General features: G+C 42.4%; 1 protein-coding gene across 8 annotated transcripts in view; it reads right to left on the minus strand.

Annotated features, from left to right (window-relative positions):
• TTLL5 (tubulin tyrosine ligase like 5) overlaps nucleotides 1-16,558 on the minus strand; it is a 135,357-nt gene that overhangs the window by 13,280 nt on the left and 105,519 nt on the right. For 4 of the 8 annotated variants that reach the window (XM_065686066.1, XM_065686067.1, XM_065686064.1 and 1 more), the window contains 2 exons: nucleotides 12,659-12,836; nucleotides 4,917-5,137 (listed from right to left, as the gene is read on the minus strand). The exons of 1 other annotated variant lie outside the window; for it this stretch is intronic. In XM_065686066.1, coding sequence (XP_065542138.1) covers nucleotides 4,917-5,137; nucleotides 12,659-12,836 — 399 coding nt within the window. Of the gene's footprint in view, nucleotides 1-4,916; nucleotides 5,138-12,658; nucleotides 12,837-16,558 lie in introns of those variants that run through there. 3 more of the 8 variants (XR_010614020.1, XM_065686073.1, XM_065686072.1) reach the window with 2 other exon arrangements.

The raw sequence follows: 16,558 nt of genomic DNA on the forward strand, positions 1-16,558 counted from the left end.
TTCACATCACAAAACCCCCAGGTTTGACAAGAGGACAGCAACAGATGTGAACACCCAGAGCCAGGGAGGCTTGTTCCTCTTTGTTGCTCTTGGACGAGATACGTCTGCATGTGTATCTGTGTGTATGATCTGAGGCTAGCCAAGGGCTAAGAGCTACAGGCCCAGTGAGCCCAGCTGTGTCAGGGTGTTAAATCAAGGCATGCCTCTCAGATGCACTGCTTCTGCTGCCAAAAAAGTCTAAGGGTCAGGCAGCCTGATTAACCCAGATGCTCAGGAGCTAAAAAAACAATTGTGTCGCAGTACAGCAGTAGCAAAGAAGTGAAAGGGGTCCCAGTAACAGTTACATGCTTGCTCTCTTGCTGCCTGTCCTCTTTTCAGTGGGCACTCATTCTGTATGTGTGATGCACCCGGCTCACTTAAGACACTTCATGCATGCCCATGAATAAGTACACATAGGCAAGACAGGATACAAAGCAGAACCATAGTATTTTACAGGGCTCACTCTATGGCCATCATTCTACTTTTGGCACAACTGCCAGGCTTAGCCAGCCTGTCCTAGAACAGCTGGCTATTGCCACATCCAATTGCAGTCGGGACTCCACCCTGCCATGGGACTGATTTCCTGAATCCTGGAGAAATGCATCACGTCTACCCTATTTCTGTACTAGTTACAATAGAGCAGAACTTTGGTTCTTCTGCTGATGCCACCATGCAAACAAAATACACAAAGGAAAAACAAGGTAGAAAGATTTTGTGCTGTGATGTTGGGACTTGAAGGAAATATTTCTTTTGAAAGTCTTCCTCAATAGAGTCATTGGGAATGACATTTACAGAGAAGTTCAGTACATGAGATTATGCCATGTTGATCAACATTCCCAGTAGTCTGTGATGTTCCAGTCTATTGCTGGCAAAATCTGTGATCTTATTAGGCTCTCTGTCTCCCTCATAACATTTTGAACTATGGTGATTTTCTCTACCTGGCATTTCCTCTCTCTATATGGAGTGGTCTAATGATAGCTGAAGTTCCCTGACATCTTTCCTTTGACTGATAATTCTGTTCACAGGCTGTTCAACTTTGCTCTCCCTGATGCTGCTGTAGTTTGAGAGCAGGTTCCTTAAAAGTTACTTTAGGAATGATAGCACAGAAATGTGTATTTATTACAACTTACCCATTCCTAAAACTAGCAAGATTTTCTGTCTCCCACCTGTACCAGTTCACTCTGGGTTCTGACAGTTGAGCTAATATATTTTTCTACTTTGCACGCTGTCATCTGTAACGTGAAGTTTCAGTACACCAAATGCTACTTCTAGAGACATGTGCTTCATTCTACAGCTTATGAATAATGTATCTGTGATCTCTGTCTCAAAATGTTGCTCTCAGCAGGTCTCATCATGGTTCACAGACCTGCCAATAGTAGTGACAATACGAGCAGTGGAAAGAACCTAGTCTGACTCTTGGAAAGAAAGAAGAGCTTGTCGTGTTAACTGTTCAAAACACTTTCTTTTTGCTTGTGATACGAGCACATTTAATCAAAACTATGGAGCCCCATGAGACCATTTTGTCGGGCTACATTTCAGTGTAGAGCAAAATATTAAAACATTTCTCCCAGTTTGTCTTTTTCCACACCTTAACACAGGCCTCAGTTTTCCACTCTTATTAGCTTAAGCAAGGAGCCTGCTTTGGACACAATCCATTATAAAGTCAACCTACTACCTTTTACAAGTTGAGAGACTAAGAAAACAAGAGAGGCCAGGAACTGGAAAGACAAGACTGAATTGTCTGGCTGTTCCATTACTTTTTTGCATTATGTTTTAAAAAGTCCAAGTTAGTAGATAGTTTTTGAATTAGTCAGTAACGTTCATCTTTAGCATCCCATTTCTGTTTGTAGCTGAGTTTTCTACTTATTCTTTTCTTCCTCCTCTGGAAGCCATGTGTGCTGGCTAGGGGAGAGGTGACAACACATGCAAGAAAGGGAGAGGTCAAAGAGACAAACTTGATCTTAGCTTGTCTTCACAGTCCAGTCTCTGGAGAAGTTCTACAAACAACTTTAAAAAGATGATCTTTATTAAGATGTTAAATAAAAGCCAGGCAGTGCAAGAGCAGACAGAGAAATAAGGTCTGGCTTACTGAAATAAAGTGGGGGGGTTGGGGGGGGGGCAGGGGGAGAAAGAGATGGGGAGAGGGAAGAGAGGCACAAAAGCTTTAACAACAGAATGGGATTAGTTTCAGTGAGTCTTGTGGAAATACTATATAGTACTGAGATCTTCTTTGAGGAAAGAGATCAGGAAAACAGCCAACAAGTATTAGGGGGTGAAAGTGGGCAGCAAATCAAAAATGACCTGACAGAGAAATGAAGCAGCTAAACAGCCAGAATTAGATTAGATGTTATGGAGAGGGATATTTGCCATCGTCATAACATAAGGATACGGTAGTCTCACACTGAAAAGGACAATTCCAGGTGCCACAATGCAAGAACTCTGACAAACTGAATAAAATACAGTAAATTCAAGACAAAGTGTTAGCAAGTGGAACTACTATCTGAGGTTAACAAAACCTCGACAAGTCTAAGCAATGTTAAGATATTCCAAGAAGTAGAAGGATATTAAAAAGATGGAAAGTATTTGCAAGGGAAAGTGTTTAGGGTGGCTCAGAAAGGAGGAACAAGGTACAATAGGATGAAACAAAGGAAAAAATCAGATTACACATCAGGATAGACTTTCTGAGAATAAGGCTGTCTGGATTCTTAAATAGTCTTCCATAGTACATGGCGTGGTTTGTGCCACTGGAGGTTTTTGAAAGGAGGCTACACACAATGCCTGAGAATACTTCAGACAGAATAACAAAGAACTGTAAAGAACGGGCTGGCACATGCAAGACATCTTTTTCTTTAATCTGTATTCCTTTGACTCAGAGGCTTTTCTCCATTCACTCTCCTTTGTCAATGCGTCTCTGGTCTTTTCCTGACAACAATGAATGGATTAAATTAGGCTGAGACATAGCAGTTTTTAAACGATATGATCAGCTCTCAGTATGCTGGAAATATAGCTGGGCACTGCTGTTTTCCATGTAAGTGAAAAAATGTTACTGTAAGATCCCATGAATGGCAAGAATGGGTTTGGAGTCTTGTGCTGGAGACTGAAAGGCAACTTGGAAAGTATTTCCGGAGTGGCTCCTTGCAGCCTTCAATACTTGGATTAGTTTTCTGAAATTCTAAAGGAATCTTTTGCTTTTTTTCCCCCTTCTGTGCATTTTTGGTGCTGAACTTTTTCCGGTTTTCCCACACTCCTGCCTGTCACAGAGCAGAAACCACAAAAATGCAGCAAAGTAAAGTCTGTCCAAGGAGCTGCAATTCCATCTCACAAGGATAAACATTTCCTCTGCCAAGAAGTGAGCACAGCACACCGGCATCTTCAAATACACATCTCTGCTGCCCGGCAGAGAAACCCACTGACATAGCCTGTCACCTGTACTAACATGAGCTGCCCAACATAAAAGAGATCAGATAGCAAACCCACCAGCATATACCTGCCAGACCTGATGCTCACACCTGCATTTGCTGAGTTGATGAAGTCTACTAACATCTTCTTTTCTTTTTAAATAGTTTTTGGGGATTAATCCACTGTGCTATCTCTTAACATAGCAAGAGTACAGGCAGGAAACACACAAGCTTCCCCAAAGTAGTTCTGTCCAAGCTCCTTAAATACACTTGCAGTTCCAGATTTGATCCACACATGCTGACAGTGCCCTAGCATCTTCATAAGACGTCTTTTAACAGCAATCTTTTATGAAAACTTCTCTTTTTAGACAGGAAGGGAGCACAGAATCAGGAAATCTCACAGGAACCTGCTCTGAAAGCTTTATAACTCTTCTGGCTGTAGATGAAGTACAAGGAAGGAAGTTATGAATGCAGTTTTTACTCTTCAGTATTCAGGGATGAAACAAGTCTGAGGATATATGAGGAAAGACCTGATGAAGGATTTAGTCTAAAGCAGTTCTGTCATTTAAGAGGAGGTAATTGTTGAGGAAGCTACCAAGAAAAGTAACGGATAAGAACAAAACCCAGAAGTATTGTTCACATTCTCTCATAATGCACAAAAGAGAAGACACACCAAGAAATGGAAAGGAAGGAAACTTACAATCAGTAAGCAACATTTCGTAGTGGGTTGGGTTTTTTTAAATATAACATATGCCAAATCCATCTACCTTAGAATGGCAAGCACTATATAACTAAAAGCTGAGTAAAAGTTAAAAGCAGAACTTCTACAGATAATGAGGAAAGCTGTCAGTACATTAGGCACAATATAAACACCTCAAATGAAATACAACACTTGTGCTTGAAGCCATAAGTCAATCCTTGTGTGTTGTTTTATTTTTGCAGCCTCTTCTGAGCCATCAGATTCTAGGCCCCATCAAAGATTAAACATGGAGGGAGTGACTCAAGTGCCTAAACATAGATGTCTAGTACCATACTTGGTACTCTCGAATTATGTGAGACATCTGCATGGGACTGGCAGACACAACACAAGATCTACAGAAGACTTGTGCTCATCTGGAACAGCAGCTGGAAGGTCAGGTGGAATAGTCCTGGCCATCTAAACTGTCACTAACAACATGTATTCAGGTAACTGAATCCCACCTTGGATCAGATACTTCTCTGATTCAGTCTGGTAGTTCCTATGTCCTTATGTTTGTATGATGTTACCGTCTTACCTACGTTACCACTGTGAAATATGAAACTACACTATAGGGCACACCTATTTCAGTGCACACAGCTCAGGTTATTCTGAGATTTATCTTGGACAGCTTAGCTCAAAAGATCTATGTCAGTCACAAGTAGACAGGTTCTTCTCTGATATTCTTTCTTGAGGGAACCAGTGCCAGCTTGCTGCTGTGAATGGGAGGAGATAAAACTTACTTGGAAATCCTCTGGGCTGCAGCCTTGCTGACCACTGCCTGCCTGTGGTTTGCTGGAGGCTTTGGAATCAGCTGAGAAGGCGCACTCTGGGACGGCATCACTTTGTGCAAACTGGGTGTTTTCTGGATACTAGAAGTGGCACTTGATGTCTTGTGGGCATCAGAGCCAGCTGGCATAGGTATATGGCTGGTGCTGAATTGTGAGTAGTTGGCAAAGAGAGTCTGGTAAGAAAAGAAAAAAAAAAAAAGGGAAAATACCACAGTAACTGGTGATTACCTCTCTCAATATTGCTGAGAGCTGACAGAGGGGGTGACATTTTTATGAGGGCAACCCAGGGCTCCAAGGACAGTCCTACACATAGAAAGAAGAGTTAAGAGGTCAAATCAGTGAAGCAAGTTTTAGAGCTGAATTTTATACCCTTAGAAGCTGGGACTAGCTTCTAGGAAAGCAGACAAGCTCACTATTGCCACAGAATGGTACTATCCTGGATTAAAAAAAACCAAGAGATCCTATCCTCAACCGAATCTTGCAGTGGGCTCCATCCTCAAAGAAGTAAAGCTTTTCTTGCTTTGACTAACTTTCTGCATTTATCTTGCTAAATAATTCTCTGTGTGGGAAGTGGGATTGAGACAGTTCAAGGAAGGAAAAGAATAAGGTTATGGGGAAGATGCTACAGTGCCAGTTGTTCAGTTTAACCCTGTGGGTGCTTGGAATAATGAAAGGCTCTTGGGTGCCTTCTCTAAAAAAGGGATGTTAGGTCAGCAGCTGATACAAAGGAAATCCCCAGTAACACCAGGGAACAGAAAATATTTCTGTTCCTATAGCAGATGGGAGAGTATCTTGGAGACCTGTCACCAGGAACAAGAGAATCCACATGTTGAAACACTGGAGAACTGAGCAGTGCACTGTCAAAGCAGTGAGTGGAGAATGGTTCCCACAGGAGTTCTGCAAACTGCTCAACTCTTTTCAGAAAGGAGCAACCTGCTGGGAGTTCTGCCTTGTCTTTCCTCGAAGACAGTCAGATTCCGAAGGCAAAGAGGCAATAATACCATAACCATGCAGTTTGGCAGCTAGAGGTCAGTGACAGGAGATGAAGGGAGATGGAAGATGAGGGGAACAGCTGAGTGCTCACCAGTCACCTCAGCATGACCCTGGGAGCCTTGCCCTTTACTGCATTTGTCCTCAGTTTCTTCTCTGGTGAAAAATATACAAAGCCACTGTGAGTGGGCTCCAGGCTCCAGAGAAAACCACAGTCTGAGGGCTGACTGAGATCTCAGCACACAGACAGGAAAAGCCCCTCTCCCCCGCAATTCTCTGGCAAATGGCAGGGCAGTGGTGTGTGGGAAGGCGTTTCTGACAGGCAGAGCTCTAAGGAGAAAAGGAAGTGCAGGAGCCAGAACAGGCCTGTTTCCTACCTAGAGCTCACTGACAAGATGCCCTTGGGCACCCAATCCTTCTTAACCTCTCCCTTCCCTGGAGCTCTAACTTTATCAGAGATTTCAGATTTGGAGTAAGTAGCTCGTACAAATGCATAAGTCTGGAAAACAGCAGTCACACCCCACCTCACCCTATCAAACCAAACCAAACTGGAACTTGGTTTAGTCTCTTGCATCTCAGAGTCTGACACATGGGGTTGGGACAGAGACCTTCAAGTCACTGCAGCCCTTTCTTTTCCAGGGGTACATCTCATTGTGCTCTGTTTGATATTATGCTATTTCCTGTAAGTTCTTTTTCTTGTTGTTAAAATCACTAAGATGCCAGGGTCCACAAAGCATACAATCTTAACCCCTTCCCTGTGCTAACATGCAATGACAAGGAGGTCCATAACTAAAGAAACAGCAAGCATGGATGCTCTAACAAAGTCTGATCAGCAAAAGCTGGGCTGAGACCTACCTAAAAGAAGGTCATGGATGTTTTTCTTGGGGGCAACGGACTTCCAAAAAGGCCTTTTGTCTCTATGCTGTGCTGAGATTCTGGCTGCCTTCCAGGCAAGGATGGGGAGACTGAAAGCTGACACACACCATAGCTTCTGGATTCAGCTACAAAGTATACTGCCCCGCTGTGAACTCCATGGGGACAGGACAGGAAACCAGGAGAAGCTACTGTGCAAATAAAGAGGGCAGCTGGAGAAAGCAGAGCCTGACCACACGAAGAAAGGGCTGGGAAGATATTTCAGCATATTCAAAAAGTAGGAGACAGACCTCATCACTCAGGATTCTGAAGGGTCTAGGGAGAGCAGAAGCCCAAACAAACCCTGAGGCAGTCCTGAAGCAGGTAGCACCCTACATGTATTGCTGCTGCAAGTGCATTTGGAACCACGCTTCCCAGACTGGCAGATCTAACTTGATGTTGAAGAGACATTTGCTTCCCCAACAAGTTCTTAGGGCTACAAATCTGAAAAATAATTAGAACACCATGAGGCTTTTTAGTTTAAAATCAAGTACTGCACTAGTGAACTAATTATCCTGCACAACTTTCTGGGGAGGCAGGACAGCATTAATGCTGCCTTGAACATTATGAATGTTAGCACTGACACAGAAAGTGATTTCCCCTAAGCCACAGCAATATGAAAAGCTAGGTTGAGAGCTCAGAGAAGATCCTGACTCCCAGTCTTGTATTTGCCCCATTAGCCAGCAGCAGCTAAGCTCAGGCTGCTCATGATTAAAAGCAGGGTAGTACTTTGAAGACCAGCTGATATATTAATGATCTTCAAAACCAGAAAGAATGTTCCTGGCACTTACCATCCCTGTATCTAACACCCATCCCCAGCACAGTAATGGAACAAATGTTGCAAGCAAAAACATGTTCATTCTGTGACCAGAGGAGGTAATGAAGCTCATTTCCTGTGAATCTGTCTTGGGGCTGAATCTTACAGTATCTAATATAAAGCATGCCCCAAATTATGCCTCCTTTCATGGGTCTGGGGCATTCTTGGGTTGATTTTCTGCTGTCTAATTAGGAGTGGCCTCAAGCTGCAGCCTTTGCCTTAATCGGAGCAGTAGTTGAATCCCCTTTCCAGATACATGGCTTGTTATTTTCATAAAATTTATATGAAACATAGCCTTGAGATTACCATCTCAGTCATTCAGTTTAAACTGGATCACGAAGTCTGAAAACAAGGAAAGACTCGCCAATGTATGAGAACTGAAAGACAGATGCACACACGTGTATTGCATAAAGATCTGTGCAGCTAGTTCCAAATCACAAGCACTGGGAACTGAAATGTTTATAAGCAATAAACAATGATGAGGATTTAAAAAAGCAAAGAAAAAGCAAACCAAACAAAACAAACCCCACAGCTTTTAGAAAAGCAACTGTATTTCAGATGACACTGCAAAAATACAGAGAATTAAAAGGCTTGGAAGACCTTGGGGGTCATGCAAATTGTTTAGTGATTATTTTGAACACACATTAATGCATTCAGTTATATCAGTTTGGATGCAATAATCAGTTGAGTTGAAAATTCACAAAGCGGCAATAGAGAACAGGCTCAAAATTGACTGCAATGGTGCTAAACCGCTGTAAGAGGAGCATCTTGGGTCATCAAGAAATTTAAAGAAGAGGAAAAAATTCACGATATGCACAGGTTGTCCTGAAGCATGTCTTCCTTGGTAAATTCTTTAAAATGAGACTAAAATAGACTATAATGAGTTGACATGGTGCCTTCTCCTTTGTCTCTCTTTTGCTGCTGGGACCTCTCTAGGGCAAGGATTGGACCGTATCATTGTATTGGAAAGATACTTAACTCATGGGTGTTACCATAATTCTAATAATAGTGACAGGATCAGAAACTTGGTGACAAAATTTCAGCTGGTATAAATCAGCACAGACTACTGCTTTCAGAACAGTTGTTCTGCTTTACTTAGACTGAGACTTTGACTCACCAGTATCACAAGACTCAAATAGGAAAAATGGCAGTTAGTACATTTAGTGGGAAAACAATCTGAGGGAGAAAGCTGCAAAACAAAAATGAACAAGAGACTGAAGAGAGACTGCAGATCTGACAGCAGTCTAATATATAACGGTTTAGAAAACAGTTTAATGATGCTTAAGGCTGCATTCAAAGAGGCCCTGTGTTTTCAGGCAGGAATAATACAGTTCTAGGAATACTAGGAATATTACCCTGAATACTCAACATTCCCAGTCAGATCTAAATAAACTGCAAGGAATTCAGAAAAAAGTCACATACATTAAAAGAACACAATTTTGCTGAACTTCATAAAATGAGGAATATTTCAGACAATACACCATTTTTAAATGACTGAGAGAATTATTTAAGATTAATTTAGCCCTATGTTTTCTAGCATGAAATCTACTTAAACCCCTGATTGAAAATGTGATTGTGACTGACCACACAACTCATTAACATGATGCATGTATGGTTTAACATAAGCTTTTTTGATACAAGCAGGACTGATGGGGATCATTCCACTATATGACTGCCCTTTCCTTGTTTTAATTTAGCTTTTTTCCCATGCGAAACGTTTGGCATAAAATTCTAAACCCTGTACATGTTAGGCTAAGCAGACAGAACATAGCCACACAGAGAAGGAGGGACCTCCCTAACAGCTAATGGCATCTTTCCAGTACAGGAAACAATTAGAGAATAAACAATGATGGTATATTAGCTGCCTTGCCAACTGCAGCAGCGATACTAACATCTAGGTCATAATGTGTCACATGAAGTCTCTTTTAAACATTAAAATACTGCTATGAGCCCGTTTTTCTTGTCTTTTGGTTTGATTTTGTAATTCTTGTTCCTTGATTTTGTTGATCGCAGATCAACAAAAGCTTCTTGCCTCCACTTCCAAACTCTGCCCCTTTCTATTTTTGTCTCTTTTCTCAGATTCTGTATTATCTCTGTTCTTGAACCTTATCACTGCATCCATTTGTTTGTTAGGTTCTCATCCAGTCAGTTTGGTATTTCTCCTTTTGTCCAGGCAATAAAGTACCTATTCTGGCATCTGAGATCTATTTCCACCACACTACACTGCATGGACTAACTTGCACATACAATGAATGAAAATTGTTGGTTTTTATTCCTCTTCCTCCACCTACACGATATTTGCTACTCTGTAACATATTGAACTGGCTAATGTACAGGCAGAAGCATTTGCCTATGTTATTAATCTTGGTGCTTCTGTAATCTGTTCACATGCTATGCATATGCATATGACTCATACATTTGTCACAGATAGAAGACTGGCATGTAGTCATGTTGTATGGTCATGTCATATTCAAGGTGTGTCTTGAGATAATAAAAGCACTTCAGCTACTGACAAATAGCTAGCCTGCCTTCCAACAATAACAAGAACTTGAAAAGTCAGATGGAAGAGGCTTGGAGATATCCTGCATGTACTCCCCTAAGTAGAGAGATCATGACACTCTTTCAAGTGATAGGCTTTCTCTTTTGGGGGACAGATTTCTTCCATTGAGAGCAGGCTGAGGAACTTCAATATAGCAGGCAAGACAACAAAGGATGGAGTAGATCCCAATACATGGCAAGGAACAGAAGGGAAAAAGCAGGCAACAGGAGACAGGTAGCTTAGGTGACACTGACTAGGAAACGTGGTAAAGCCATGCAGGCCAGGATAAACTACATCAGCTGTGGCTAAAAGAAAACAAGGACAAATGATGGCCAGCAGGAAAAGGTGGGGCAGAAGTCAAAGCAGTGTTAGTGGGAAGGAGACAGATGTAGAGCAGGAAGTGTGCAAGCAGCAGCAACAGAAAGGCAGCTCTTGGGAAAGGCCAAGTCAAAGAACTGACATCTGAGAAACTAACTAGCAGGAGGAAGAGGTCAGTGACAGAAAACTAGAGGGAGCAGGGGCAGACAGATAAAGATGAGGGCAGTGCAGTGACTGGGAGAGGCGTCAGAGGATCGGTGCAACTGTGACTGGAAGGGGATGTCTGGCTGACAGAAGTGTCCAAGAGACAACCATTTTATTTAGAAGTTTTTCACTTCAGAAAGTCTGAAACTCCCCATGTTCAGAAAATACCTTTCTTCATTAATGGCAGCTTCAGTGCAGCCTGAGCCCTGCAGCAATGGCCTCAATACTGCAACTCCAAACTGCTTGGCTAAGAAGGAGAAGGGAGGGAGAGAAAGAAGAGGGATGTTGTGGGGGTGAGAGGAGGTTTAACAAAGAATCATTTTAACAGAAACTCCTGAGTAATGGCTCTGCCCCAGGCCAAGAATAACATCAGCTCAATGTCAGCAATCAGAAGAGGGCTCAGCCAGGCCCCGTGGCCAGCTCCAACCTCCTCACAGGCACAAGCCAGCTTACAGCCTGAACTCATGAACAGCCACAGCTGCCCACCCAGAGCCCCCTGGATGGAGATGAAAGGAAGACCTGCTCAGAGGAGGGGCAAGATGCCTGTAGGTGAGGGAATTTGGGGATGGAAACTGCATGGCTAAGTGAGGGCTTGAAGGAAGGAGTGCAAAGAGTAAAGGCAGAAGGGCCTCTTCCAAGACGCTCCCAGAAAAGTATGAGGGCAATCTGCCTATAACCTATTCTCAAGGACCCTGACTAGTGACTCATTTTCTTCACAGGAGGGAGAGTGGGTGTTCAGACCTCCACATGTTAACTCTGTTCTGGTTTTGTTGGAGTCCAGTCCTGCCAGACTGCCCAGCAAATAGCTCCTTCCTAATGGAGACCAGTCTTTTTTGAGTGAAGGTTTGTTCACTCAAAGACTTCCTTGCCTTTAGCGGGGAAGCTTTTTGGACATCACTCAGAAGAAAGAACACACATCCCTCTCCATAACAACAAAGAAAGGTAACAGTTGCATCAATGATCTCATTGTAACCTTGGAAACTTCCCCACACAGGATAGAAATGCTGTTCCAAACACAGTGGTCCACTCTTTGAATGTAGGTGTCATTCAGAACATGAATAATACAAACCTTTTCATATTTCCTCCAGTTCTTAGATATTTAGCCCATCTTTTATCCTTGCAATTATGACAAAGGAGTCACATATCCTTCAGACAGTTCCATGCAAAGAAGCGAAAGGAGGCCTGAAGAAGATTTTCAGGGTTGCAAGGAAAACCTGCATCTGGCATCAGGGTCAGTGGCTATGCCTTCTGCACAGCGAAGGTTCTTAAAAGAATTTAATACAATTCTTAAATAAATGAAGATTCTTCTAAATAATTTTTCAGTCCCCTTAGCATACTCCTCCTTTGATAACTGCTCTTTCAATAACTGAATCAAATCATATGAGAAGACACTAAGGAAGAGGAGAATTTACTCAAGATGAAACCTTGATAAGGTCTGTTTGACACAGGACACAGTTGTCAACACAATTTCAAGACCTTATATTTAGAAACACGGAAATACACCAGTGACCCAGTCTTAAGCACTTCCCAAAAAGAACTCGGGTCAAAGCAGGAACACATCATCAGTGATGAGATTAAGTGACAAAGAACTATGGAGACTGTAGACAGTTCTAAAACTGAGGGACTATAAGAGGATGCCCTGAACTGGTGCACTAAAGTAAGCAGCATGTCAGTAGCCAAATGAAGGCAAATGCCAGTGCAGTGCAAGAAGCCATTGGGAATTAAAGCATAAAAATATTATCAAAATCAGCGCAGATAATACCAGCTTTATTCCAACCCGCTCTAAGAGCTACTTCTTCACAAGAGCTGAGCCATATGTACTGGCTCTGGGTTGATTCTGCACATCTAAGGCTGTGGCTGTGCACATCTAAGTCAGCACTGCTACATCCCAGTCAGGATTGTTTTCTTAATTACCTGGTGCCTGGCCTGGCTTTGGTCCAACAGCCGTTGTGACTGAAGTTTAAGCTCCTGAAGTTGTTGCAGAGCAAAATTGAGATGGTAAGTTCGATGTGCCAGTGGACTCCGGGTCACCTTGTTGTAGACACTGTCCTCCATCTCTCCTTCCCAGGCAAAACGATGATTCTCTGGAGCCCTGAGAAAAGAAGAGCTATCGCTATCACCACTCTTCATACAAGGACTCCTGCTTACAAGGCAGTGCTGCTTCCTGAAAATCCCTTAATACTTAGCCAGCTAGGAATTTGTATTAAGTGGCTCCAGCAAGCGTATCACCTGCTAGAGGTGCCATGTGCCAACTGCCATCTTGCTAAGGATTTTCTTGAATTCCAGGGTGGGACTATATTACTAGCCATAACAACGTGCTTGAGAAGAACAAAGGAAAAGAGAAGAAAAACTCTGAACTGGAGCATGTCTGTGGCTGATTAGCATTGAAGAGAGACAGAGCTGCAGCAGGAAAAGATCTAAGGATTCCAACCACTAATGAGATAATTATTTATTTGGATTTGTAAAGGTTTTATTAATACACTAACATAAAGCTTGCACCAAGCACATACATGCTGCAGTGAGAGTGGAATAGAAGACAGACATGCAGTACAATATTCACAGAGAGGATAAAGGACTGGTAGGGTGAGGTTGCAACTAGAGCACATATTGACTTCATACAGTTACAACCCAAAAGACCCAAGGGGTCTGAAGACAGGCTCATTTCTTTCATCATCAGAGAAAAGTCTTTCCCAGAGGAGAAAAGACCTCCTGCAGAGAGGAAGGAGCTCTTACAACCCAGGCTTATATACTGGGAGTTCAGCTGTGGCCTGCAATGTGATAAGTACCAACAGGGGATCACTGGCTTGCTTTGAAGTTTGTAAGCCTTGTCAAGAAGGCAGCACCAGCACACTTCTCCACAAGGCTGAGGGGCTTTGCAGAGAGCAGGTGGCAGACTGACAGGACCACAAGGTGTCCTAAGAAGGCTACAATGGCCCAGCAGCTCACACATCCTCTGCTCACAAGACAGGATGCCACAGACCCACTGAATCCAGACACCGTGGCTAATAAAACCTCCAAGCTTCAATGCCTGAGCTTCCCAAGTTTCTACTGATCTTTGTCACATTTCTCTCAGCCACTCTTTCCAAATGTTTCTTTTGGATTCCCATATTAGACTTCCCCTTTATTTCCTATGCATGTCATAAGTAACTGGGATGTAAAAGACATTTGGTGTCTTTCATGCCACGACTCAGACTGCAAGCCATGGTTTCGGCAAGGGAATTAACTACAATCTACTTCTTTCAGGATCCTATCAAAACTCACAACCTAGATTCTTGGAACATGTCACAGCTTCCCTCTAATGTGTTGCACCTTCCCCCACAAGCTTCATCATCACAGGAAACCCCTAAAATTTTAGGAAGGATGTTTTAAACAAGATCAGAAGCAACTACCAGCCTTATGTTTTCTCCCTCAAAAATAACCTAATGCATCCCTTTCAAAGCAAATTGAGGTCAGGGACTCTAAATACTAAAGGGTCACTCTCCATGATTGGCTCCTCAGCAACAGAGTAGTAAGACAATCCATTGGGAAAGGAGTTCAGCTGCCAGCATCTCCATTCTGCATCCTCTGAGCCTCCTTCTGCTTGAAGCACCACTCTCTTACTGGCCACTGGCTGTAGGTAGCCTTCTCTAGACTACTTTAGAGAGTAGAGATCCCACCCATGCTTCCTCAGTCCTCTGCTTCTCCATTGTATCCCAGTACAACACCAGATAAATGACTCACTCCCTGCTCCCTTTTGCTATAAGATTCCCAGTCTCAGTTCTTTCCCTTTCACCAGTGGTTAGAAAAGTGACAACTGTAATGTTGCAGATAGTACACAGGCCCTGAAACCCAAACTGTATAGGTCCAAATGTGGCTCTGGGTTAATCTTGGGAGATCTGCTTCCTGCTTCTGAATCTGCTTTCCCCCTTCTGACTCAGTAATAGGGTGATGATCCTCTACTGCTGTGGTTTTACCTGCAGTTGGCTCAGCTCTGGATCCATGAATATACGTGTGTGCTGCTGGCCTCCCAGCACTGTTCCCTGTGCACAGGATGCCACAAAAAGCGTAATTCAAAAGGAGGAAGGGGCACAAGGAATCTTCAAAACGAAGCTGTCTCGTCTCCAATCCCACCAGTTCACCACATGGATTATCCAGCAGGTTCCTGTCACCTGGACTAAACTCCCATCCCATATCTAGTCCTTCCCCTGCATAAATACAGACTCCACCATTCATTCTTATGTTAAAGCTTACTGGACTTTCTCCTGTGTGAAGCAGATGGAGTCTCTGTTATGTTCATTCCCCCCATTTCCATGAAGTCAGCTAATGCTGCAGATCAGCCCTTGAAACAAACACCAGATACAAAGGTGAAAAGCATTCTGGAGCTCCATCAAAGTCATATTAGTGCTCAGTAAACAGCCTGATTAATTCCTCATCAATACTATTGAAAGATTATGATCTTCAATACATCTGTTTTGAACTAAACAACAATCGTATTTGTCTATTTGCCTGGACTAACTTCTTCATACTATCAGTGTTTCAGTTGATAAAATTTGGTACGTTCATTAAAAATGCTTCTAAATAAAGTAAGCCACAGTAGGATAAAGGGGTTACCTCTCATGAATTTCCTAACTAGTTAAAACACATGAAACCAGAGCTAGAATAAATGGGCAATTCCAAAATGGACGGAGATTACTGCTGGGGTCCCACAAGCATCTGAGCTATGGCCTCTGCTGTTCAAAACATTTATAAGTGATCAAAACATTTATAAGTGATCTGGGAGAGGAGAGGAAGGGGAGAAAGAGAGTGAAATAAAAAAAAGTTTGCTGTTGAAAAGCTGAAAGTCACTGTGAAGCATGAAAAAAAAATGCCACTACTGAATGATCAGAGATTAAATTGGTAGATGACATTCAACCTAATAACTACGAAGTCATGTACCCAGAGAAACACAATCCTGGTTCTATGTAGTGATGGACTTTGAACTACTTATTTCTGTTCAGGAAGGAGACCTTCTAACTACAATTATAATAGATTTGTCTATGACAACATCATTAAAATACTCTCAAAAAGCAAAGTCAATGTTAGGAATTATTAGGAAAGACTCAGGGAACAAAACCAAGAACACTTCTATGCTAGCATATAAGCCAAAACTGATCACCCCTTGCATACTGAGGATAGTTCTAACCCCTGTGCCTCCTACCTTCTCAAAAAGCATACAGTAGAACTGGAAGAAGTCCAAAGAAATGCTGTAGAGATGATCAAAGGTATGGAACAGCTTATATATTGAGCAATGACTAAATAAATAAGGCCTCTTCAGCTTGGAAAAAGGACAACTGACAGGAAATACAAAAAATATCTATAAAATCATGAGCTTCAGGAAGGAGAACGGGGAACAATTGTTCACTTCTCATGATACAAGATATAGGAAAACCCAAAAGTAGTCACCAGGTGGGCAGGTTAAAACAAACAAAAAGATGTAGTTTTTCCTCATAACATGTAATTAAACTGGGGATGTCTTCTTATTACAGGAAGTTAAGGACGGCAAAAATTTACAGGGGTTCAGAAATTATTAGACAAACTCGTAGAAGCAAGAGCCACTGACACTGATACCATCTCCTGGCCAGAAAATCACTGATTACAGAGTCACAGAGAGTATTTGCAAAGTATCACCATTCCATAACATCACCTAATGCTCTTCCCACAAAATCTTCCATGGGCTACTGTCTGAGCAGGACATTAAACCAGATAGTCCATCTGGTCTGTGAAAATGCAATCAGTCATGTATATGTATCAGGGGTCTGTAACTAAACCTATTTCAGGACTCAGTCAGAAGTTAGA

This window comes from Lathamus discolor, chromosome 6 (assembly GCF_037157495.1).
Source record: "Lathamus discolor isolate bLatDis1 chromosome 6, bLatDis1.hap1, whole genome shotgun sequence".
NCBI classification, from domain to species: domain Eukaryota; kingdom Metazoa; phylum Chordata; class Aves; order Psittaciformes; family Psittacidae; genus Lathamus; species Lathamus discolor.